The sequence below is a fragment of the Urocitellus parryii genome, chromosome 3 (genome assembly GCF_045843805.1).
Source record: "Urocitellus parryii isolate mUroPar1 chromosome 3, mUroPar1.hap1, whole genome shotgun sequence".
Taxonomy (NCBI): Eukaryota; Metazoa; Chordata; class Mammalia; order Rodentia; family Sciuridae; genus Urocitellus; species Urocitellus parryii.
In genome coordinates, this window is record NC_135533.1 from 213,321,918 (window position 1) to 213,349,643 (window position 27,726).

Here is a 27,726-nt window from a genome sequence, read left to right on the forward strand (position 1 = left end):
CATCTTCCTGAGAAGATGGGATTGACGGTGTGCATCACCATGCCTGACAATGATGATTTTTATTTTAGGTGATAAACTGTAAAATAGGCATTGGTCTCTTAAGAAATACCTGCCTTCTTTATATGTTTGCAATAAGTATCACTTTGTTATCTTATTCTTTTTAGATATGATTGTCATTTCTTTGCTCCCAAATTTAGAGTACATGGAAAATTATTTTTTACTCTGAATGTTTAAGCAACTTAGTATATTTCATAAGTCTGAATTTATTGTAGGCTTCTAATAGAAAAGCTAGGTTCTTTTTTTAAGAGAGAGAGAGAGAGAGAATGAATATGAATCTTTTTTGTAGATGGACACAACATGATGCCTTTATTTTATTATTTTTTTAATGTGGTCCTGAGAATCAAACCAGTTCCCGCCCATGCTAGGGGAGCACTCTACCACTGAGCCACAATCCCAGCTCGAAAAACTTGTTCTTAAATTAACATATTACAGTTTTTATTTTTGTTGTTTTGGTGTGGGTGTGTGTTTGTTACTGGGGATTAAACCCAGGGGTGCTCTACCACTGAGCTACATTCCCAGCTGTTTTTATTTGAAACTGACTTGCTAAATTGCTCAGGCTAGCCTTGTACTTGCAAACCAGAATTATCTCAACTTTATCCATGGTGTGGTTGACTCTGAGGACCTGCCTCTGAACATCTCCCAAGAAAATGCTCCAGCAGAGCAAAATCTTGAAAGTCATTCACAAAGACATTGTTAAAATTTGCCTTGAGCTGACACAAAATAAAGAAAACTACAGGAAAAAAAAAATGTCAGAGGCATTCTCTAAAACTCTCTAAAACCTGGAAGCTCTGAGGACTCCCAATAACTACTGATGCCTTTCTGAGCTGCTTGACTATCATACCTCCCAGTCTGGAGTTGAGATCACTTTTCTGTCAAAAATATCTGTTGCCTGAAGGAGACTCAGGTCTCATCACTGATGAGAGCAAAGATCAGATAGCAACTCTGCTTTTGTGGAGGGGAGAAACAGGGCTTTCAGGTTGTGTATTGGTGAGTATTGCATGCTGTAGCTTGGAGAATTTGGTGGGAAGGCCTGCAACTAACTAAAGATGAGGATGAGAAGAATGAAATGGAGGAGAGTGAGGTGAAGTTTGAGAACTGTTCTGCAAACTTATGAAAGAAATCTTAGATAAGAAGTTGAGAATCTTAATTATGAAGGTTGTGACAATCTCCAAGGCTGTCTTCAACCTGCTGCGTTGTGACTAGCACTCAGGGCTGAACAGCGAACTCAGAGCAGATCATAACAGTCCTGGCACTTCAAGACAACTCTACAATGGGCAACATGATGGCCAGAAAGTACTTGGAGATAGATCCTAACCAACTCATTGTGGGGCATTATAAATAAGTTTAAACTGAATTAGAGGAGAACTAACTGAATATTTGCTATAGAGGTATTAGATATAATTATTATACTGGGTAAATAATTTATGTAATACTGATAATATGATATTTGACATGATCTTTGATGGATATTTACAAATATTCATTTTATTACACTGTTACTTCAAAATAGAAATTTTAGTGTGTACTAAAATCAGAATGAGTCATTTCTGAGTCATGAAAAACTAATTGAAATTTAGAAGTATTATAATTTGAAAATTATCACAAGTGACTTTATATCTAGAATTAGTATTCCTACATTCTTGTGGTTTTTCACCAATTGTAATAATGTGTTAACAAAAGTTGTTTTTTTGCCTTCCCTTTAGCTTTATTTCTCAGAGATTATTCTTAGAATAAAAGTAGAGCAATCAAACTGATTTTTTAAAAGTTTCTTAGTTAGGACCCTCCCCCCCCCCCCCGCTTTTATTTGGCAATTGTGGGTATTGGGCCTTGCACATGCTAGGCAGATGCTCTACAACTAGGCTACATCTTCAGTCCTAGGATTTTTACTTTTTAAAGTGTCATGGCTCATATAGACTTAATCCTAACTCTAGACATTCTGACTAGTCTGACCTACATATTTCAGTGTTAACAATTTCATTCTCCTGGGTTCTATTAACATAGAATTGTGAAGACTTAAGATATGGGCAGGAATGTGGGAAGGAATGAAGTTGGTTTTTGTACTCTTAGTGGTAAAAAGGCAATTAAATGATTAATTGATAAAAAATTAATTTCCCACTCGATAAACCCTATATACATATTCTATCATCCTCCTTTCTCTTACTACAAAATATCTGTACTACAGACAAGTGGTGATATGTTAAAGAAAACCCCCCACATCTGTCTGGATTGGCATGACTAGCAGTAGTACTATCCCCAGAGGAAAGTTCTTAGGGGAGTGTTCTTTACCTCTTTATTTCCCTTGGCTTGCTTACTAGTCTTTAATAAAATTTATTACCAGTAAATGGTTTTATTTGAAAATAAATAGGGCTTAATTTTAAAAATATATTTAGCTAATTTTAAGGAAGCATTTTGTAAAAGAAGATCTAGTAACTTGAAGCTTTTAGTTATCTTTCTGAAGACTAAATAGGAACTGCACTTAGAGCTTCAGTTACTTAAATGAAAGTGTCTTTTGCATTGTAAGAACTTAGATGTTTGAGGAATGATTGACATTTGATATGCCTCTTAGATACTTCAGTTAAATATAATCACCATATTTGTTTTGCTATTAAGGCATTTTCCCTAGATGTAAAAGATACACAGTTAGTAGAAATATTATTGTTAGGTAAATAAAATTTGGTCTATTATAATATATCAGGAAATTGTTTTTATACAGGTAAATGATTGCTGTAATGTGGTGAAAACAGGAAAGCCTACCAATTTATTAATGGTACAGTATATAAAACTACTCATGATACTAATGTTTTTTATTATTTAAAACCATTTGACTTACTAACCAAGCTTTCTCCTGTATGTAATTCTTTCTGTATGTGATTTCTAAAAGTTACTAGATCTTCTTTACTGCTTAACAAAACAAAGTTACCTCATTTTCATTATAACATGGAATTAGAACAAAATTTGCAGATATGCTGTTTAGGTGCTTTTAAGGTAATATCACATTAATAGCAAACCAGATTGCCATAGAAGTGAACTTCAAAGTGAAGAGTGATGTTTTAAAGTGGATTTTGCTATGGAATTCAATATTCGAATTCCCCTCTCAGGAATGTTGCTAGTACTGAATTATTAAAAATATTGGATTGATTTAGGAAGAAGAATTTGGTGTCGTTGATTCTTATTCTGAACAAGGCGCACACTATAGTGAGACTCACCTAGAGTTGATAGAAAACGAATTAGTTGGGAAACCCGAACATGAGCCTGAAGAACTGAACAGAGAACTGGATGAAATGAGGGCCACCTATGAGACTGAAGGATTGCATCAGGTACATTTACCTTCTGTGGCCTTTGTTTGCTACTCACAAAAACAAAAACAGGAAAATTTTTTAAAATATTTATTTTTTAGATTTTTTTTAGGTAGACACAGTATCTTTATTTTACATTTATGTGGTGCTGAGAATCGAACCCAGTGCCTCACACATGCTACGCAAGGCACTACCACTTGAGCCACATCCCCAGCCCTCCAGGAAATTTTAATGATAGTTTATGTATTTAATGAGAATTATAGGTGTTAACTTAAGATTATCTCATTCACGAGAAAAATGGGGTTCTTGCACATAGTACAAGAATCCCATTTTACAACTAGAATTCAACTAATAGAGGTAACATGTATGTTACTTTGTTTATTTAACTTAATAAGATAGAGTAAAATAACTTTAGTGATTTCAGGATAGATGTTTTTCTAATGAGCCTGAAAGAAAATTGTGGTATAAATCACATTTTTTAAAAAATGATGACTTAAACCCATTAAGAATATTAGCAAGTCCCTGTAAATATTCTCTGCAGTTAGAGTGACATCTCTTGTATTAAGTAATCAGTTATGAACTCAAGATGAAAATGGGACATTAATGAGGATGACAGAATAGATTTCAGTTACATCCTCTCCAAAAACAAGTTGGTGGTGTTGCCTGGTAACAGATTGGGGGAGCTCCCCAATATAAAGGCATTTGCTTCTAGAATTAGATATATAGAAAAGCCAGAACAAGTGAAAATTTTTTGCATGTGCACATTAATTTCTTTGAGATTGATTTGGAAGTAAAACAAATTTCTTAAAGCTCATAGCTTTCAAATGTGGGAGATAGCATATAAATTGTAAGAATTCCACTAATGTGTTTTGAATCTCATATTTTTTTAAAAAGTTGCTTGTAATAATGATAATCAGTTTTATGTAAAATATAAGCCTAGAATGTAATTCTTTTCACTGATTTCCTTTAGTTACAAGAATTTGAAGCAGCAGTTAAACAAAGAGATGGTATTATCACACAGCTCACCGCCAATTTACAACAGGCAAGAAGGGAAAGGGATGAAACGGTGAGAGAATTTTTAAAGTTGACGGAGCAAAGTCAAAAATTGCAGATTCAATTCCAACAAGTAAGTATTACAAGTAGAATGAGACTTACTCGATTTTTATAACAAATTTTTAAATTTTTTCACTTTCTAGAACAAATCTGTTATAAAGCCATTTGTTTATTCCTACTGGAAAAACTAGTGAATAAGTGTTATGTTAATTAAGAATTTAATTTATACTTCTTGGGTAGTTTCTTGCTGTTGTTTTCTTTGTACTTCTTCCCTGTCTCTATTTAAAAATTCTACAAAGTCTTATCAGGTGTATTTTTGCAGAAATTAACCTGCAGTTACACCCTACTTTTTCCAACCCTGATATGGTTTTATGTTAATTAGGTTCTCAATTATAACTAGACTGACAACTGGATATATTCCATTTATCTTTAGTTGGAACTATAATCTAAATGCATTAAACAAAAGGGAGGAATTTAAGGTTAGAATCCAGGCTTGTTTATAGAACTTAAGGGCAGAAATACAATCAGAACTCTGAGAGAAATTGGAACTAGAGTTTGAAAAGTCATCAGAAATCCAGGAAGAACTTTCAGTACGCATTTTTCTCTGCCTGTCTGCCTGTCTTATTTCTCCTATTTTCTCAGCTTTATAATGTGAAAGGTAAATTCTTTGGCTCATTACCCAAAGTGCACATTACCTATCAGCATGTTGACAGCATGGAAACTTGTTGACTGAGATTGTAAGCCTATGAAGTGAGCATAGTTTCCAGAAAACCCCTGTGGGCTGAGGGTACGATAAAGTGTCACTTCAAAATTTAATATTTTGAGGTTTCTTTCTATTTTCAAGTTACAGGCTAGTGAAACTCTACAAAACAGCACTCACAGTAACACAGCTGCGGATTTACTGCAAGCCAAACAACAGATTCTCACTCATCAACAACAGCTTGAAGAACAAGACCATCTATTAGAAGATTATCAAAAAAAGAAAGAAGACTTCAAAATGCAAATTAATTTCTTACAAGAGAAAATTAAAGTATATGAAATGGTATGTGTATCTTAAGGAAGCAGCTTTGTAGTTAACTTTAAAGTTTTTAATGGAGGTGTTTATCTTTTTTTATGCATATGCACCACAAAATTTCATAATTGAGACAAACTCTTTGAGTATATAAAATAATATATTTCAAAAGCATTGAGGATTTCGTAGTAATAGTTTTAAAGATGATACTATTCATTACTTTGCTCCTTAAAAGTGATCTGCCTATGTTAAACTGAAGTCTCATGAGAATCTATTTTTATAACTAGGATTTCTATCCTTTTTCCCCCCAACTAAATTTATTTCTTCTTATTTTAGCCATGATTATAAAATTCTGAAAAAGAAATTTTGTAAATTTAAACTAGAAAAAAAATGTGGTTGATTCTTTTTATTCACTTGAGTTATATTCCAGTTTGGGGAAATTATTTAGTCAATAAGTGCTCCTGATAGGAAATGTATCACATGGATTGTAATCTTTAATCTTAAAAACAATTCATGCTAGTAGATTCCATTTTTTGTTTGTTTGTTTTTTTGAGAAGTTGAAGTTTAGATGTGATTTGCCTGAAGCTACCCCATTAACAGGTGCCAGAGTTGAGATTCTGAGCTCCTTGCACTACACTGCACTCTGATCCTTGCCATCTCTGTCCTCTTTTTTTTCTCTATGAGAGCTGAAACAAGGCAGTGTGATCACCGTGTTTGAATGTAGCTGAACATCATTTTACAGTAACTCAAATTTCTTGCCATCACTCTGTGCGTGTCTACAAATGTCTATGAAAGCACCATTGGTATGGATTTGTGGGTTTCAAATAAATTTGAGCAAGTAGGCAAATACAGAATCTGTGAATAATGAAGATGGAGAATACATATAATACAGCATATTTTATAAACTTAGAAGATTCTACAGAAAATTGAGAAATTACCAAGACAAGAATATTGTTTGGATAACAAAAGCATTAACTAGCACTTATTAACTACTTACTCTATAACAGGCAGTATTCAAAGCCTCTTACACATATTAATGCATTGAATCATCACTACAACCCTATGAGATAAGGGTACCTTTATCATTTACATTTTACAAATGATGGTACCAAGACATGAAGGAAATAATCCAGGTGCAGAAGTGATGTATTGATAGAGCCAGATTTCAAAGCTCAGTTATCTGACTCCAGAGACTCCTCTTTGAAAAATAGGAAATGTACAAATTAAAATTATGAGAAGGGCATGCTTTTCAACTAAGGTAATTTAAAGATTATGCAAGTGTTTACAGAATACCTATTATGTAGTAACCCTTGCAAAAGATATATGATGAACCTTAAGATGTCCCCTTTCTTCACCGAACCCATGGAGAGGTGTGGCATGTACACAAGTTACCACAAAATAAAAAGTAAGTGCAGGTAACAAGTGTTACGAATGTTTTGACTAGGTCTGCTTTATGAGGAAAAGATTCAGGGTAGACATCAGCCGGGAGGTAATATTTGAGATAGATCTATAAATTGGAATAATGTGGTATTTATATTTTGTTTACCCATCAATTGGTATAATATATGGAACATAATAGCTATTCAATACCTATTTGGTAATCAAGAGAATCGTTTATGAATTCATGACAAATAGAGATAGGCAGGATATTCTTTGGGGGGTGTGGAGTGGGCATAAAGACGCAGGCTGAAATGTTGAAAATGTATAGGGAGCAAAAAATAATTTACTTAGAAAGCAATAGGCTTTGGAAGTGTCTTTCTGGAGGGTAAGAGTAGAAAGATAATCGAGGCCTAGGTTGAAAGTGCCCAGATCTAGGATTTTATTATCTCTTATTGTCACTAGGCAGTATAATTTCAGATTATCTAAAATTTATGTAATTCATTTTAGTAATGAAAATAAACTGTTTATTTGAATGTTAGCAACAGTACTTTTATTGTTCTTCTTATTATTATATTTTAATTTCTCAGTTTTCAAAAAATTTAATCCCTTTGAACAAGTAGTTCTGTCAGAGCAGCTGAAGTAACTATATTGATGGTCAAAGGCTCATTATCCTAATCCTCCAAACCTCCTGTGTTATAGTAGTCACAAACAGGAAGTATATTATTCCCCACTCTTTCAGGTGTAGTTCTAAAAATAGAGGATTACATCCTTGACTGAAGGGCTGTCAGTTTTGTAACATAGAACAAGTAATTGAAAACCATGTAATTTGAAAAAAGCTAAACAAAGAAAACTGTGAATTTGTGGTGTTTAATAGTTGAATGAAGAATTCTGGTTAGTTATTTATTAATCATGTTAGGTGTTGGACAGTGTTGAATTAAGTTTTCTTTTATGAGGAGTGTTCCTTTCATCTTATAGAAAATCAGGAAATAAAATTATAACAGATTTTTATATCAACGTTAACATTTTTCAAAACTAGTTATTATTTAACAGTTTAGCTAAAATTGACCATCATGAACTTACTTTACTTTTTAAAAAATTTTTTTAGTTGTAGATGGACACGATATCTTTATGTATTCATTTATTTTTATGTGGTGCTGAAAATTGAACCCAGTGCCTCACGCGTGTAAGGCAAACACTCTACCTCTGAGACCCAGCCACAGTACTGATTTTACATTTTATATAGGTTCCAAATGATTTATAAATTTCTTTCTAGTATATGAATATATTTGTATAAAGTTCAGTAAAAATAAAATACCTTAATTATTTTATTTTAGCCTCAAACACGTTCTGGGAGATAGAGGAAGTTTATCTTTATTGTACAGATAGAAATACCAGAATTAACAGATTTACTAATGTTGCATTCTAGTGTAGAAATTAAGAAGGCTCAGCACTTGGTAATAACATATGATGTAATTGGAAAAGGAATATGTGACACTAAGACAACAGCTCATAGTCTCACTCAAGAGGCTGCACAAGATAACCTTGGTTTATGTAGTGCAAAATTTGGCCTTTATTTGTTAGGCTCAGAAGTCATATTTTTTTTCTTGAGCTATATCAGAGGTGAATTAGTTCAAGAGGTTAATGTTTAAGTCTAAATATAAGACTGTGAATTTACAATGAGAAGTAATTATCACAAACTTCAGATTTTAAGCTCATTGGATTTTATTTTTCTTTCTATGGACAGATGAATTTTAAAAGCCAGGTAATAATTTAAAAAGTTGTTTATTAAGTATTAGATGAAGGGGTGTTGGAGGAATCAGATGTTCAGTGGCATGAGGTTGAGATAACCTGTTACATCCATCTCAGAGTTGTAATGTTCATGTCTGTAGACTGAACTCCTTAAATGCTCCTTGCTGTAACTCCCAACATTGTTTTCTGCATTAAGTATGGTTTTTCGAGAGGGATCAGACTTCTCAAAGGTTGACAGTGTGTTGGTCTTCTTCCAAGAACTATACTCAATTGATCAATGCCTACATTTTCTTAGTACATTCATTCTAGGCGCCTAGAAGTCCTGTTTGGCAAGGACTCGTGTCTCCTTAAGATAACTTTACTTCCTTACCCATATTTTCATCAGTTATATGGATTTCACTTATTTCCTTGGCTTTGGGACTACAGCTCTTAACTGTTTAATGAATATGCGTTAATATGTCTTGTCTTAGCCTAATCTCCAGTTCCAAAATTGAGTCCCCAGATAGGAACTGGGGAAAATTATCTGATAGTCTTTTATATTTCTGTTTGAACTGTGGGTCTAAGCCCAAGTTGGTATGCCATAAATATACAGTAGTGGTCTTAGGTGTCACTTGATGTTCAGTCACTTAAGCATTGCATATCCCTAAATTTCTAACTCACTTGTTAGCCTAATCTCCAATTCCAAAATTGAGTACCCAGATAGGAACTGGGGAAAATTATCTGATAGTCTTTTATATTTCTGTTCGAACTGTGGGTCTAAGCCCAGGTTGGTATGCCGTAAATATACAGTAGTGGTCTTAGGTGTCACTTGATGTTCAGTCACTTAAGCATTGCATATCCCTAAATTTCTGATTCACTTAAAACAACAGGAATGAAGTTAAGGAAGACTTAAAGGAATCCACTTTAGTTCTTGTTGTTTTTCTCATTTTATAGCATTTGTCCATGAAATACCTTCAAATCACTAGAATCCAGGGGAGGACCGGTATTTATTTTTTTTGTTTGTTTCTTCTGAGAATCCAGGGGAGGACCTGTTTTTATTTTTTTGTGTCTTCTGAGAGTGTCTAGAGAGTATGTAGTACTATAACTAGCCATCAGAAATACTTAATATTTAGAATGTTGACCAGTTAATAAGAAAAATGAAAATGTGATGGTTTATATAGATATTTTAGTCAGACTGGTTTTTGTTTTGTTTTGCTTTTTTGGTGGTGCTAGAGATCAAACCCAAGGCCTCACACATGCTAGGCAAATTAGATTGTATTTTTAAATTTAAATATTTAATCACAGCACAATGTAAGAGAAATTTCTTCCCAAGAAGGGTAAAACTGTTATATTGTTTGCTCATATATACTGTCATGTAGATAAGTCCTAGGTCTCCTTGTACTGGGAAAAACGGGGGGCAGGCCCAACAGTTGCTTTTTATAGAATTACATAAAAAGGAGACACCCATAAGAAGTTGCCAGAAGCTAATAATGTCATTCTTATATTTTCATTTTCTTTTCTTTCAAAAGGAACAAGATGAAATAGAAAAGTCAAATAAAAAAGAATTACAGGAAAAGGAGGCAATCATCCAGGCATTAAATATAAGAATAATAGAAGAAGAAAAAAAGAATCTTGAGCTAAAAGATCAAGTCACAGCCACTGAAAAATTAATGAGAGAATTACAAGAACAATTTGCAAGTATGAAATTAGAGCTGGCTAATTCTAAGCAAAAAGAAAGACAATGTTCTGAAGAAATAAAACAGTTAATGGGTACAGTTGAAGACCTTCAGAAAAGACATCATTACACAGATTGCCAGTTTGAATCTGATGTGATAGAAAGAATGGTGGAACAAGAAATGCAGAAAAGATTAGAACAACTCCGAGCAGAGATGGATGAAATGTATGGGCAACAGATAGTACAGATGAAACAAGAGTTAATAAAGCAACACATGTCACAGATAGAGGAACTTAAAGCACAACATAAGGAAGAAATTGAGAGTGTTTTAAAATCACATTTAAATATTACAATTAATGAAGATCAAATAAAGTTAATGAATGTGGCAATAAATGAACTGAATATGAAATTACAAGATACTAATGCTCAAAAGGAAAAACTCCAAGAAGAACTAGGAATAGTTTCAGGAGAAAAATCTACTCTGCAGAGACAACTTGATGACCTTTTTGAAGAATTGAACTTTTTAAGGGACCAAATTCAGAGAGCTAGAATGATAATAGCTGAACAAGAAAGTCAACTGAATGAAGCACATAAGTCCCTTAGTACAGTGGAAGCTTTAAAAGCTGAGATTGTTCTGGCATCTGAATCTAGGAAAGAACTAGAGTTAAAACATGAAGCAGAAGTTACAAATTACAAGATAAAACTGGAAATGTTGGAAAAAGAAAAAAATGCTGTATTAGACAGAATGGCTGAATCACAAGAAGCTGAATTAGAGAGGCTGAGAACACAGCTCCTATTTAGTCATGAAGAAGAACTTTCGAAACTAAAAGAAGATTTAGAAGTTGAACATCGAATAAATATTGAAAAACTTAAAGATAGCTTAGGCATTCACTATAAACAGCAGATAAATGGCTTACAAAATGAAATGAGTCAAAAGATAGAAATAATGCAATTTGAAAAAGATTATTTGATAACTAAGCGGAATCAGTTGGTTTTGGAAATTTCAAAACTGAAAGATTTACAGAAGTCCATCATGGATTCAAAATCAGAAGAAATGACCCTTCAAATGCATGAACTCCAAGAGGAAATCGAAATATTAAGACAAGAAAAAAAAGAAAAAGGTACGCTTGAACAAGAAGTTCAGGAATTACAACTTAAAATTGAATTATTGGAGAAACAAATAAAGGAAAAAGAGGATGACCTTAAAGAAAAGTTTTCACAACTTGAAGCAGAAAATAACATTCTTAAAAATGAGAAAAAAGCTATTGAGGACATGTTGAAAATTTATGTTCCTGCTGAACAAGAAGAAAAATTGATTTTCATTGACTCCAGCAAGTCCATATCCAAAGATTGTAGCTGGCAAAAAGAAATGGAAATGCTTGCAAAAGAGAATGAGGCCCTCAAGCAACAGTGTATTCAGCTAAATGAAGAAATTGAAAAGCAAAGAAGTACATTTTCATTTGCTGAAAAAAATTTTGAAGTTAACTATCAAGAGTTACAGGAGGAGTATACTTGCCTTCTCAAGGTAAAAGATGATTTAGAAGATAGTAAAAACAAACAAGAATTAGAGTATAAAAGTAAACTTAAAGCACTTAATGAAGAGCTTCATTTACAAAGAATAAATCCAGCTACAATCAAATTGAAAAGTGCCATGCTTGATACTGACAAGGCTTTTGTCGCAGAGCCATTAGAAATCTGTGAAGTTGTTGAGAAAGATACAACAGAACTTATGGAAAAACTTGAGGTAACCAAGCGAGAAAAGCTAGAATTGTCAGAGAAATTGTCTGATCTCTCTGAACAATTAAAACAGAAACATGGTGAAGTTAATTTTCTCAGTGAAGAAGTCAAATCTTTAAAGCAAGAAAAAGAGAAAATTCTATTGAGATGTCAAGAGCTAGAACTCCTAATTAACCATCATAGAGCAGAAAATATAAACATGTGTGATGTTCATTTAAGCTCTTTACAAGATGGAATAGTAACTATTATAAGCAAGGATTCTCAAGGATCATTATCTAATGTAGGTGAAGATTTTGGAGAAGAATCAAAAACAGTAGTGGAAGAGAAATTTTCTTTTGAAAATGTGGCTATTAGAAGAGAAAGCAAGCAAGAACAGTTATTTTCACCATCAGTAACAAATGAATCCTCACCTGGGACAGATCAATCAAGTGAAAATGATAAACTCTATCAGGAACTTTATGTACTTAAATCAGAACAGGTATGTTTATTTATTTACATATGGTATAGCACAGTGAAAATGTACATTTCATGCTAAAAAGAGTTTTCACCTTCTTAAAACAAATTCATAAAAGAGAATGAAAGTGAATCATGTAATTCTCATTTGGATCTATCATTTATCATTTAATTTTCCTATTTTTTCTTAAACACTGTTTTTCTTTTAGCTAATCTATTATATATTCTGCTCAGGAAATAAAGCAATATTTTCTTTGTAAAGACAATAGTTTAAATAATATTGTTTAGAATCTCAACTTTACAAAAGTTATTGATTTTATAACTTAGTATTTTGTTGCAATTTCAAAGACTTTTAGAGTTTTTATTTCATACTGGTCTTTTTCAAGGTTCCACAATTGTAAACAAACTCATGAGTGTTTTAGAACCTTATGCAGTTGTTCAATAGTTATAAATTCTTTTTTCTTTGTGCAAGAAAAACACTTAAGTCCTAGAGTTTTTTGAGTTTTATACCTGAGGAGGAAAAAAATAGTATTAATTCTCTGTATAGCTAAAGAAATAAAACACATAAAATAATAGGTTGTTTCCTTTTATGTCAGCTATTGATATTAGAAATAACAGAAAAGTCTGATGTGTATCTTCAGTATGATAATGCTAAATAAACTTTTTATAATTAAAAACATCTTTTAGCTATAGATGGACATTTTACCTTTATTTTATTTATTTATAATATGGTGCTGAGGATTTAACCCAGTGCTTCACACATGCTAGGCAAGCTCTCTACCACTGAGCCACAACTGTAGCCTGCTAAATAAACTTATGTGTTTCTAAAACTTAGGTAATAAATATCTTTTGCAGATATAAGAGTTTAGTGTTGAAAGAGAGAAGAAGTTAAGGAGTATATATTTCAGTGAGGAAGGCAGGTAATAAATGAAAAAATAAGACAGAAATATTGTTACAATCTATGAAGAAATAAAACAGGGAAGCTCACAAAAGAAATTGAAAATGATGGGTGGAGGTGGGTGGTGGTCTGGAGCTTGGAGGAATTAACACTTGAACTGAGATTCGAATGAGAAGGGAGGAAGCTGCATTATGGAAATTAGAGCAGTTGTACCATGAGTAAATTTGAGGAACTGAATTGAAGGCCTATGTAGTTGAGTTTGAGAAGAGTTTGAAGAAGGAAAAAACTCAATCATAGGGAGCCCTTATAGACTTTGTAAGTTTAGATTTTTATCCCTAAGTACAATAGGAAGTCATTGGAAAGTTTTCTGTTTTTATTTCTAATGACATGTTCGTGTTGATGATCTTATCAAATGTGGTCATACTTTACGTTTTTAATAACTTGAATAGAGCCAGGAAATTCAAATTGCTTAACTACTATTGCTATGTTAAATATTGCAAATTGTTTTTAAAACTATAAATGATGATTACTCCTAAAAAATGTCAGACATAATTTAAATTTTATTAAAAAACATTATTCGAAGAAGACCTGAATTTGAAGCACATTTGTCAAATTGGTGAAATTTTCTTAATAGGAATTTTGTTTCTGTATTGAAGATACTTGCAATGGTATTTAGATACTCTCTCCTTGAAATTAACTAAACAAAGTGAAGAAAAGCAAGTCTGTAAATTGCTCCCATTTATCATTACTAAAATAAACCCCGTCATTGATACAGAGGGGAGTAAGGTATGTATGCAGGTGGAGGGAAGCTCACAGAAGAAATTGAGCGGTGACTTACATAATGATACTGTTTACTTGTCTGAAATACTGCAGAGGCAACAAAATACTCCTACTCTCAGTATTAAACTTAGTAATTAGAGCAGATATATCTCACTGAAACCAAAATAAATGTGTCTGTTAAGAATTTTTAACTGGCCAGCTGCAGTGGCAAACGCCTGTAATCCCAGCTGAGGGAGGCTGAGGCAGGAGGCTAGTGAGTTCAAAGCCAGCCTTAGCAACAGTGAGGCGGTAAGCAACTCAGTGAGACCCTCTCTCTAAATAAAATACAAAATAAGGATGAGATGTGGTTCAGTGGTCGAGTGCCCTGAGTTCAATCCCCAGTACCAAAAAAGAAAAAGGAAAAAATAATTTTTTAACTGAAAAGAAAGAAATGAATAGTTTTGGAGTATAATTCCAGATTATCAGAGAGTCTTTTCAACATTGGGGTGCAAGAAATAAGGAGTGGCAAGAACATTATAGATATTGGCTAATTATTGATGCTGAGAGAAGCCATAAATTCAAGTGTGTGTGTTTAAAATTGGAGGTAATTATTGGTATTGTAAGAGATACTTGAGCTTAGAAACATATACTGGAGCTTAGAAATCTCAAGAGGAACCATAATATCAGTTCTGTGAGTGAAGAGACACTACTATATAGGCTATATAGACAGCTGTTATATCCCTAGTACCTAGAATAATGTTTTGCACATGATCAGCAGTTAATAATGTTTTATGAATGGACGAATGAGGGGTGAATAGGGGAAATAAACAACGCCGTTTTATCAAGAATCAGCAGTGAATCAGGATAGGCCTTCATGTTAGAATGAAAATTAGAATAGCTTTTGTCGATTGCTATTTAGCATTGTTCTATAAGCCCTAACCATTCCAAAGATAAAAAGATACATGGCATAAATAGAAATAGATAATTCACAGGTGTAATTAAGAAATTGAGAAAAAAAATCTAAGCAAATAAACCAAAAAAACCTAATGTAAAATAAATGTCAAAATTAGCCAAAAATATGTAAGACCAATATAAATAAGAATACTTTAATGAAAAATATTTGAATAAATGAAAAGTCTTATTTCTGAGTGGGCAATTTTTTATATTACAGAATTTCAGTTATCTCTAGATTTATCCAACTTAAAAAGTTACGGAAATTTGACTTAATTGGTTTATAGTTCATCTGGAAGAGTAAATGCACAAGTAGAGCCATGAATATTTTTTTTAAAAAGTAGAATGTATGTAACATGATATGTGAAAAATAATTTTTAGGTTTAAATATTATCAATTTAATAAATGAGATATTGAAATGAGTTAAGTATTCAACAGCATAGAAACGTGTCAAGAATATCTACATTCAAAGGAAGTAGAAGGAAGGAAATAAAGAGTAAAAATAAGAGAACTTGTAATAAACAAGTGGGAAAATTTTTCAAGAACTTTGGAGGTTTATTATTTGAAAAGATTATTTACAGGTATTAGATCTCCAAAAATATGACCAAGGGGGAAAAACACATAAGCAAAATCAAGAATGAAATAAGGATATAAGTACAGGTACCACAAGAAATTTTAAAAGTCATAAATAATGCTACAAATAATCTCTGCCAATAGATTTGAAAATATAAGCAAACTCTAGATGGTGTTCTGGAAGAATATAAATTACCAGAACTAATGCAAATAGAAATGAATAAGTTCAAATGACCATTAAATATAAATGAATAAGTCAGTAATCATTAAAGAGTTTGAAGTAGTGGTCAGAAGTTTTCCCTTTTGCCTCATCTCAAACCAAAATGCTAGACTTTTAAGACCATTTTACAAGTGATTCTTATTAACTCTCCAAGAACAAAAGTGTAATTGTCCATTAAAATAGGATTAAAGAGAGAATGGAAGAAGAAAGGAAAGAAGAAAAACTGAAGAAAGAAAAACCACCCAGTTCACCTTAGAAGGCCAATATTAATATGAAGTCCTGATAGGAATTGTAAAGAAAATAAAATTGTAGAGTAATCTAACTTGTAAGTGTGGTTGCAGAAATTCCAAATAAAATATTAGCAAGTTATACCAAGAGTGGACAAATAGTTAAACATTTGAAAAAAAATCTGTGACCGTAATCTCTACATTTTTATGTAGCAAGACAAAATCCATGATTATTTTAGTACATATCAGAAAAAAATTCATAAAAAGTTTGACAGCCCATTTGTAAGTTAAAAAAAAAACTTTAGGAGTAGCAGGGAAATTTTCTATGATGCTGATTTTCATCAAAATATTGACAGATTATATTTCTGATGGTGAAATTTAGAAGCATTTCCATTAGAAGCAAGTATAGGACTAGGATACATACCCATTGTCAACATTACTATTGCAACATGGTTTTGTAGTTCTTAGTGAATGCTTCTCCAGTTCTTGCAATATGACAAGAATAGGAAATGAAAAAAAATATGAACAGAACAGGCAAAACTTTAAACCCAAGATAAGATGTTTTGAGTTTTTGTTAAGAAAATTATAAAATATTGAAGGACACAAAGACCTGACTGTGTGCTAATACATATCATATCCATAATGGAAAGATACAAAGAAAAATATCAGTTCTCTCTTAATTAATAGTTCTACTCAAAATTACAATAAGGTTTCTTAATGAATGTGGAATACTGATTCTAAAATTGATATAGAAGAGTAAATAGCCAAGAATACTCAAGACAATCCTAAAAAGTATGTATTTTGTTATCAAAACTTATTACAGAATCATTATAAACAATATGGTTTGATGCCAGGATGGTTAAGTAGATCAGTGGAATATAATAAAAAGCCCAGAACAGATCTATATCTTGTAAAAATTTAGTATGTGGCAAGAAGGCCCTACAAATCAATGAATCACTTAGTGAATCTCTACTACATTCCAGGCACTGTTCAAGTCATTCATAATTTAACAGTGAATAAGAATGGTCAAGGAAGAATAAAGTTTACTTTTTAGGGTTTAGATGAACATTAGAAAATACAGACAAATATTTCTGGTGGTCTTAAGTGCTATGAATAAAATTACAGTATGATAAGAAGAAAAAGATCTCCCTAAGTGAAGGGCTTTTTTTTGCATAGGGTAGGTCAAGGAAGACTACTTTCGTGAGATGATATTTGAGCAGAGACAAAGGAAATCAAAAAATAAACCAAATTAGCAGAAGAAGCTTAGAGTATTCAAAATTGTTTGGGAGGAAAAAAAAACAAAATTGTTTGAGCACAATTGACTTTTGATACTAGAGGTTAGAATTTAGGGAATTAGATCCTTGTTGCTTTAGGGAAAAAAATCAGGTTGGTTAGGAAGAAAATAGAATCTTAAGATAGGGAAAGACTTTTAATAAAGACAAAGCATGGGAAAAGATTTAAAATTTTTATTGTATTTTTTAAAAACAATAATGTAAAACAGATTTGAGGACTGGGACTAGATATTTGCCATGTATGTAAGTTGCAAACAAAAGCTATCAAGAATATAGAAAGAACAATTAATGTAACAAGAGGTCCAAAAATAAAATAATGGCAAAAGATGTGAAAGTCATGTGCCTGAATAGGAAATCAAAGTATCTAATAAACATGGAAATATTCTTTCAACCTTACTATTCAGTGTAAAAATAAAATAACATTTTATACCCATTAGGTTGGTGAAGTTAGTCTGATATAAAGAATGGTGAGGATGTGAGTATATAAGTACTCAACCTTCTGGTGGCATTGTAAATTAGTACTGTCATATAAAAATAATTTGATCAAATCTAGCACAGTTAAAAATGCACTATCTGTGACCTAGCAGTTATATTTCTAAGTAGTTCTCAAAGTGTGGTTCCTGACCAGAAGCACAGCATTACTTGGTAACGGGTTAGAATTCAAAGCTCTTTGACCTCTCCTAAATCAGAAACCGTGGGGATGGGGATAGGTTCCTAAAGTAACCTGTTTTATTAAGCATTCCAAGTGATTCTGATGCATGTTACATTTGAGAACCACTAATTAGAAAGAAATTAGCACATTTATCTAAGGGCCTGTGTAAGAATTTAACAGCAGTATTTTTTTAAATATCCAAAAATTAGGAATAAACCAATTTATCTCCTGAAAGGAAATGGACAAATTTTGGTATAGTCATAATACCACAGTTAAAATGAATTAACCTGTTGCCTACATGCTGCTAATTTTTTGTTTGTTTGTTTGTTTGTTTGTGGTACTGGACATTAAACCCCCGTTACCTACATGGAATAATACCAGAGACATATTGAATGAGAAAATAAATTTGTAAAATTAATATTATTTGTGTAAGTCCATAAAAATACAAAATATACAGAGCATTGAGAATGCAAAATGTATTGTAATGAGAAGTGATAATGTAAGAATTGGACTGGATTTGTAGCAAATTATGATTATGGTTGCCTGTGAGGAAGGAGTGATGAGAACATAGACGTGTATAGGGAGTATAGAGAATGAAAAAAATAGACAAAATGTTATAGTACTTGTTAATTTGGGTTTTGAGTTTATTGCTTGCATTTTTCCATATTTAAAATAGTATTTTAAATCCAGGCATGGTGGTGCATGCCTGTAATTCCAGCTGTTTGGGAGGCTAAGGCAGAGGAGGGTTCTAAGTTCAAGACCAACCTTGGCAACTTGTTGAGACCTTGCCTCAAAAAGGGCTGGGGTTGGGATTGTGGATCAGTGGCAGAGCGCTTGCCTCACATGTGAAGCACTGGGTTCGATCCTCAGCACCACATTAGAATGAAAATATTGGAAAAAAAAAAGGGCTGGAAATGTAACTCACTGGTAGAGAGCACCCCTGGGTTCAATTCCCAGTGCCATGAAAATAAAATATTATTTGAAAATAAAAATGAAAGATAAGGAAGAGCCAAGACAACATGAGAGAAATTGGTATGAAAATTTGTTCTCCTGGTCTCCTTGGCTAACTACTCTTACACAGCTGTAGTCGATCCATTGCTGATAGTCCTCTTAGGGTTTTTAATTGGACCCTGCATCTTTAACTGTTTATTTAATAAGATGTATACAACAAAAAATACATTCTGTAAAACTGATGGTCCTCCGTACTCACTATAGTATCTGTAAACCAATGATGATTAATTAATGATTTGATTAGTTCCATAAAACCAGTGGGGAATGTTCTAGGCCAGGCTATATGAGCAATGACCAAACAGACTTCATTTTACCCTGAGACTCCATATTACGTAAGAAGTGTTTCTCCCATAGGAAAGCCCCATCACTGTACCACATTACCAATTGCCTAGCATAGCCTACTTGCAATACAGAATAGCAATTCTTACACGATGTAAAATTGTTCTCTTTGATTCCCATTTTCCTTGGGCAGTGTACCTTATTGGGGAATAATTGATTAGATGTTAGTAGCCATTCTTTAATTTGTATTCAACTAGGGTCACTTTGATCCATATCTCTTTTGATTATGCAAAAATCCCAGGAGAAATGAATGAGATGAAAATTTGATTAAGACATTGCATTGTTTCGCTAATGGCTTTATTCAGCTTCTGTACTACTTCTTGCTTGCTTGCTTGCTTGCTGGTTGCCAAGTCAATCTGGATGTGGTTTTCGCCTTTAAATATCCTAAAATGTTGAGGCTCTAGGCTGTTTCCTGCAGAGACAACTTGTTCCTGTTAGGGAGCAGTCCCGGACAGTCAGAATAAAGACTCTCCAATATGGACAAATCATAAGCTATACCAAATATCAAAATTTGCTATAAAATTGAGGTAATGATACTACTCTCCTTGAAAAAAGAAGTAGCTCAGTATAACTGAATGAAGAATGAAGAAAAAAACGTCATTGGTTCTCTTATGAAGTTTTAAATTATAATTTATTTCTCCTCTTCTTTTAGTATAAGCAAAAAGTAAATAATTTTATAGTAAGTTATTTTAAATTTTTCTAATATATATTCACTTTCAGAATGATTTAAGGCTACAAATGGAAGCTCAGCGCATATGCCTTTCACTGGTTTATTCAGCTCACGTGGATCAGGTTCGTGAAAATGAAAATGAAAAAGATAAAGCTCTTTGCAGTCTTAAAGAGGAGCTTATTTCTACTCAAGAGGAAAAGATCAAGGAACTTCAGAAAATATACCAGTTAGAACTACAGAATGTAAAAACACAAGAAACAGGTAAATAGTTTCTGACTTATAATTACCATGAAGCATCACTTAGAGTCCACCATTTCATAATTCTGTCCTTAGAACTCACAGGGGAAGGTGACTTGTGTATCTAAGCCCTAGTCTTATTTGTTCATATAATCATTGGATATTCATTCAAGTGCTAGAGAAAACTAAAATTACTGAGTCATTTTCCCATAAGAAATCATAATCCATTGGGAAAGCATATATAAAATAAACTGAAAATTTCTGAAATGTAAAGAATGGAGGGAGAAAAAAGAGTCTTGTCTTTCCTGGGGAGATGAGTAGGATGAGAGTATGGACAGGAGTAATTGGGTTGGAAATTTGGGGAAGGCTATGGAGTCTTAAGCATTGAGCTCTATCTAAGATTGCATCCATTTGGGAGAACTGGGAGTTCAGGTTGTGTTAGCTAGATAAAACTGGAGAGATTGGAAGGAGCTTGATCAGGAAAGGTTTTATGTACTCTGATGAAACATGTTTATGTTTTATGCTATTGGTGATAAGACCTACAGCAGGATTTTAAATAGTGGGAATAACAATAAGATTTTTATTTTAAGGTGATACCATTAGGATCAGTTGGAAGGGATGAAATTATTGATGGGAAGACCAGCCAGATTGAATTGAGAATGATAGAAAGTTAAGTTCAACACTTAGAGTTAGGCTCTAGTTTGTCGTTAATGTTAGCAGAAATTAAGAATGATACCCAAGTTTCTAGCTTAAGAAACTAGAGTATGGTTCTAGTCATAGAAAGGAACCAATCTGTGAAAAAAATAATAAATTCAGTTTTAAATACATTGAGTTAAGAATAGAATACTTATTGACTTTGAAAAAATATATAGGAGTTAGTTGAAAATAGAAGTCTGAAACCTGGGAGAAAAATTTAAGTATGAGGTAAAGATTTATAATCAGCATGAATGTCAAGGACAAGAGGTCAAGGACAAGAATGAGTTATCCTGGGAAACTAGAGAGTGAGTTAAAAGACCAAGATGGCATAATGGGAAGCAACAATGTTAAGGGACCATACAATGAACCATAAACAATTAGTCACAGTTAATGTTTTTCTTTCATGATTATTTGGCCAGTTAACTAGACTTCTTGTGTTCAAGGTATCTCTAGGCCTTCACTTTTGCTTTTAGTAATGAGTTTTATTATTGGAATTGCTTTGGGGAACAGAATAGAATTTCAAGCATATCAGATAATACCATGCTTTTTCACTTCAGGGGTTCTTTGAATGTAGTAATATTTTAAGTTTGTATTTTTTTTAATTGATATCTTCTTGAGATAGTCTGTCCACTATTTCCCAAATTGCATGTTAACTAATGGCTCATTTAATTGGCAAAAAAAGTTAGTTTAGTGATTAACTATCAACATTTTTTAGAAATAAAAATAAAAGAGGAAAGTGAAAGGTGTGAACTACTCTCCTCTGGTCCCTTTTCAACACCTCTTTTGTTTCATGTTTCTGAATTGTTTTAAAGATATAAAATTGTTGAATTTAGAGATACTATACCATAAGGATAGGAGAAATGATCTTGAATCACACTGTTTTCTTGTTTTCATCAGTCAGAATGAGTCAAATTAAAACCTGAGTTTCACTCAAAACATTTTTCAAAGAATAAATATTTTTATACATTGAAATAAAATGATTGTTATTTCACTGAGAAGTTTGTATTGAAATGTGTATTGTCTTCTCTTCCTGTTATCTTCTCTGTAAGATACCAAAAAAATTAAACAACTTGAAGAACAAATTCAAGAATTAGAAAACTTCATATGCTTTTTGCGCCAACAATTGAAAGAAACTGAAGAAAATCATAGGGCAGAAATTTATTCTCTACAGGAGAAGCTTCAAGCCATTAGTGAGGCCACAGTGGACCCAAGGTATCTATTTACTTAAAACTTCATTCAGCGGTATTTGTAGCTTAGTAACAATGATAGTATCTTCTGGAATGGTTATTTTAAGAATAAAATATAACTTTAACAAAGAGATAGGATGTAACATTTTTAAGAAATAAGAGCAGGAGATAATTCTGTATCTTTAAAATGTGTGAAATAAATGTTGGTATAAATCAAAGACATTTTATTATAGGAATTATACTTATACTTTTATAAAGATGTTATTATTAATCTATTTTCTGAATTATAATAAGTCAGGTAGTAGACATTTACTTGTTTATTCTATGCCTAGGCTTTGATATGTTGATGTGGTGAATACTTAAATAGTCTAAGTATGATCATTCCACTATGACTTGAATATACTCCATTTGATTGTCTAATGCTCAAATTCATCATGTCCCAAATAGAATCCTGATCTATGAGGAGAGAAGAAATGATCCTGAATTACCACTATTTATGTTTTCTTGGATCAGGATCTTCTAAAATTTGCTCCTTCTGTAGCCATCTTCATCCATCATGACTCCTTTCTGTCATAACTCTCTGCCATTCTATGAAAAAAATCTTGTGTTTTTTTTTTAACCTTCAAAGTACATCAAAGCTGTGCCACTCCTTACTGCTCCACTGGTCCCTGCCATTGTGTGTTTCACCTGGATTACTCAACTTCTGTTTACAGTCTGTTCTCTATATAGTCAACACAAGTGCCAGAACCTTTGCTTTTATAATTTCAGTTACAGCATGTTACTCTAATCCTCTTCTGCTCTTTACAGTCTCACTAGGTCCTGAGGACCATGACATCTTTGACTTTCATTTCCTACTGACTTTCGTATCACCTACTATTCTCAAACCATATAATCCCATGGGGTTGGGGTTGGAGCTCAGCTTGCCTGGCTTGTGTGAGGCCCTCGGTTTGATTCTCAGCACCACATATAAATAAATAAAGGTCCATTGACAACTAAAAACAATTTTAAAAGATTAAAAAAAAACCTCATTCAACCCCACTGTGATCCTCAAATATATCACATATCAGTACGCTTCTGCTTTAGGGATTCATTGGCTTTTTCTTCTAACTAGAATGATTATTCTCCAGGTATTTGTATGCCCACACCCTCATCTCCTTTGGATCTTTACTTAGATGTCATGTTCTTACATAAATTAAAATTTTCCCCAAAGAGTCTGTGTCTTACTTTTCTACTTCATTTTTTCTTAAAATTATTTGTTTTATATGTACACATACATTATAATCATTGTGTGTGTGCATGTATGTGTATATATAAATAATGTATGTATGCACTTTATATATCCAAATGTATATAAATTTAGAGGAAGTATTGTTTCATTTTGTTTGTCTTCCATTAAGGAATTTAAGCCTTTTTAAAAAATATTTTTATTAGTTGTTATTTTATTTATTTATTTATTTACATGCAGTGCTAAGAATTGAACCCAGTGCCTCATACACAGCAGTCAAGTACTTTACCACTGAGCCACAACCCCAGCCTAGGAATTTAAGCTTATCTTTGTCTATTTAAGTCACTGATATATTCTAAATCCACATGATTCCTAAATACTAATCTTACCTTATTGTTATAAGATTAGACATTTTAAGAAAACATTTTTACAAAGTATTGAATGCTTATATAACAATATAGAATTCAGACATACATACCAAAAGATATGTGGGTAGATAAAATTAAAATTAAACTAATTGTAAGTTAAAATTAAACTAACTGTAAGTTAAGAACCTTCTCTTTACTGTTGCCACATTTTATTTCCAATATAAGCAATCATTGTTACTTTTGATATGTATTCTTTCAGACATTTCCTATTTATATAGACATATGTTGAAACAGGTTTTTAATGCAAGTGAGAATTTATAAGCTTTTTTTTTAACTCAGTAATATATCTTAGATATATCTTTATATACATACATACATGCACACACACACACTCATATATATATATATATATATATATATATATATATTTTTTTTTTTTTTTTTTTTTGGTATCAGGGATTGAATGTAGGGGCTCTTAATCACCGAGCCACATCCTCACGCCTCTTCTTTTTTTTCAGAACTACTGTTTTTATTTAAAATAACTCATGTTCATATCTACCACATACCAGTTGGGTAATGTTAGACAAATCAAATTTAATGAACTATTATTTCTATATATGTAGTTTCAATAACTAATTTTTTTTTAGTTCTAGCAATTTTTTTTCTTCTAACTAGTTATCTAAGACAGTAGGATGCATTTTGACATATCATACATAAATGAAGTATAACTTCTCATTCTTTGGTTGTACATGATGTAGAATATGTGATGTAATCATATATGCACCTGAGGTAATAATATCTGATTCATTCTACTGTCCTTTCTTCCCTCATAACCCTTCCCCTCCCCTCATTGCCCGTTGTCTAATCCAAAGTATGTTTATCCCCCCCTACCCCATTGTGAATTAGTATCCACATATCAGACAAAATATTCAGCCTTTGGTTCTTTGGGATTGGCTTATTTAGCTTAGCATGATATTCTCCAGGTCCATCCATTTGCCACCAAATGCCATAATTTCATTCTTCTTTAAGGCTGAGTAATACTCCATTGGGGAGATATACATCAAACTTTCTTTATCCATTCATCTGTTGAAGGACACCTGGGTTGGTTCCGTAGTTCAGCTATTGTGAATTTAGCTGCTATAAACATGATGTGGCTGCATCACTGTATTATGCTGATTTAAAGTCCTTTGAGTATAAACCTAGGAGTGGGATAACTGGGTCAAATGATGGTTCCATTCCAAGTTTTCTTAGGAATCTCCATGCTGCTTTCTATAGTAGTTGCACCAATTTGCAGTCCCACCAGCAATGTATGAGTGTACCTTTACCCCCACATGCTTGCCAACATTTATTGTTGCATATTTTTTTCTTTCTTTCTTTCTTTCTTTCTTTTTTTTTTTTTGTGGTGCTGAGTATTGAACTAAGGCCTTGTGCATGCGAAGCAAGCACTCTACCAACTTAGCTATGTCCCTAGGCCTGTTGCTCGTATTCTTGATAGTTGCCATTCTAACTGGAGTGAGATGGAATCTCACTGTAGTTTTGATTTGCATTTCTCTAATTGCTAGAGATGTTGAACATATTTTCCCATATTTGTTGATCAATTGTATGTTTTCTGTGAAGTATCTGTTCAGTTCCTTAGCCCATTTATTGATTGGTTTGTTTTTCTGGTGTTTTTATTTTTTAATTTTTTTTTAGTTGTCAATGAACCTTTATTTTTAAAATTTATTTATATATGGTGCTGAGAATCAAACCGTAGGTCCCTCACACATGCCAGGCAAGCGCTCTACCACTGAGCCACAACCCCAGTCCCTGGTGTTAAGTTTCTTGAGTTTTTTTATATATCCTGGGGATTAATGCTCTGAGGTGTATGTGGTAAAGGTTTTCTCCCATTCTGTAGGCCCTCTCTTCATGTTATTGATTGTTTGATGTGAAGAACCATTTTAGTTTGAATCTTTTTATTGATTCTTGCTTATAGTTCTTGTGCTCTAAAAGTCTTGTTAAGGAAGTCAGTTCCTAAGCTGAGATGGTAGAGTTTGGACCTACTTTTTCTTCTGTTAAGTGCCTGGTCTCTGTTCTAGTGCCTAAATCCTTGATCCACTTTGAATTGAGTTTTGTGCAAGATTAGAGATAGAGGTTTAATTTCATTTTGCTTCATGTGGATTTTCAGTTTTCCCAGCACCATTTGTTGAATAGGCTATCTTTTCTCCAGTGAGTATTTTTGGCACCTTTGTCTAGTATGAGATAACTGTATTTATATGGCTTTGTCTCTGTGTCTTCTATTCTGTATCATTGGTCTATGTGTCTGTTTTGGTGCCAGTGTCATCCCATTGTTTTTTTTTTTGTTGTTGTTGTTATGGCTCTGTAGTATAATTTAAGTTCTGGTATTATGATGCCTCTTGCTTCACTTTTCTTGCTAAGGATTGCTTTGGCTATTCTGGGTCTCTTTTTTCCAAATGAATTTCATGATTGCTTTTTCTAGTTCTACAAAGAATGTCATTGGAATTTTAATAGGAATTGCATTAAATCTATATAATGCTTTTGGTAGTGTGGCCATTTTGACAGTGTTAATTCTGCCTATCCAAGAACATGGGAGATATTTCTGTCTTCTAAGGTATTCAATTTTTTTTTTAGTGTTCTGTAGTTTTCACTGTAGAGGTCTTTCACCTCTTTTGTTAGATTGATTCCAAATATTCTATTTTATTTTTTGACGCTATTGTGAATGGGGTAGTTTTCCTAATTTCTTTTTCAGTGGCTTTATCACTGATATATAGGAATGTATTTGATGTATGGTTGTTAATTTTATGTCCTGCTACTTTGCTGAATTTCATTCATTAATTCTAGAAGTTTTCTGGTGGATTTTTTAGGTCTTCTAAATATAGAATCATATTGTCGGCAAATAGTAATAATTTTAGTTATTTTTCTGTTCGTATCCCTTTAATTTCTTTCTTCTGTCTACTTGCTCTGGCTAGTTTCCAGGATTATATTGAATAAAAGTGGTAAAAGGAGGGTATTCTTGTCTTACTACAGTTCTTAGATGGAATGCCTTCAGTTTTTCTCCATTTAGAATGATTTTGGTCTTGGGTTTAGCATGTATAGCTTTTACAGTGTTGAGATATGTTTCTACTATCCCTAGTTTTTCTAGTGTTTTAAACATGAAAGGGTGCTTTATTTTGTCAAATGTTTTTTGTGCTCCTATTGAAATGATCATATGATTCTTCTTGAAGTCTATTGATGTGATGAATTACATTTATTTATTTCTGTATGTTGAACCAACCTTGAATCCCACTTGAATATGGTGCACTATTGTTTTAGTCAGCTTTTTTATTTCTGTTACTAAAGGATCTGACCAGAACAATTTTAGGAGAGGAAAAGGGCTCATGGTGTTATTTGAGGGCTCATGGTGTTTAGACGTCTTAGTCCATAGAAGGCCAGCTCCATCCCTTGGGCTTTGAGGTAAGGCAGAACATCTGGAAGAAGAGTGTGGCAGAGGGAAGGAGCTCACATAGTGATCAGGAAACAGAGAGACAGAGACTCCACTCTCCAGATACAAAATATATACTCCATACAGAGACTCCACTCTCCAGATAAAAAATGATACTCCATAGCCATCCCCCCAATTCCCATCTCCTCCAGCCATACCCTACCACTTCATTTAATTCCTATCAGGGGATAATTCACTGATTGGGTTAGTCATTTCTCCTCTGAATCTTCTTGCATTGTCTTATGTGAACTTTTGGGGGATACCTGACGACCAAACCATAACAACTATATTTTTAATGTTTTTATACGCGAGTTGCCAGAATTGTATACAGAATTTTTGCACCTATGTTCATTAGGGGTATTGGTCTGAAGTTATCTTTCCTTGATGTGTCTTTGTCTGATTTTGATATCAGGTGATACTAGCTTCATAGAATGAGTTTGGAAGAGTTCCCTCCTTTTCTGTTTCATGAAATAGTTTGAGGCTTATTGGTGTTAATTCGTCAAAGGTCTTGTAGAACTGGGTAAGAATCTGTTTCATCCTGGGCGTTAC

The 27,726-nt window shown here is 32.9% G+C and overlaps 1 protein-coding gene across 1 annotated transcript in view; it reads left to right on the forward strand.

The window, feature by feature from the left end:
- The window catches only part of LOC144253915 (A-kinase anchor protein 9-like), a 109,315-nt gene that overhangs the window by 21,290 nt on the left and 60,299 nt on the right, over nt 1–27,726 (forward strand). Inside the window, exons 4-10 of the mRNA XM_077796564.1 lie at nt 2,774–2,827; nt 3,204–3,377; nt 4,327–4,482; nt 5,254–5,451; nt 10,059–12,419; nt 20,037–20,247; nt 21,969–22,131. Coding sequence (XP_077652690.1) covers nt 2,774–2,827; nt 3,204–3,377; nt 4,327–4,482; nt 5,254–5,451; nt 10,059–12,419; nt 20,037–20,247; nt 21,969–22,131 — 3,317 coding nt within the window. The remainder of the gene's footprint in view (nt 1–2,773; nt 2,828–3,203; nt 3,378–4,326; nt 4,483–5,253; nt 5,452–10,058; nt 12,420–20,036; nt 20,248–21,968; nt 22,132–27,726) is intronic.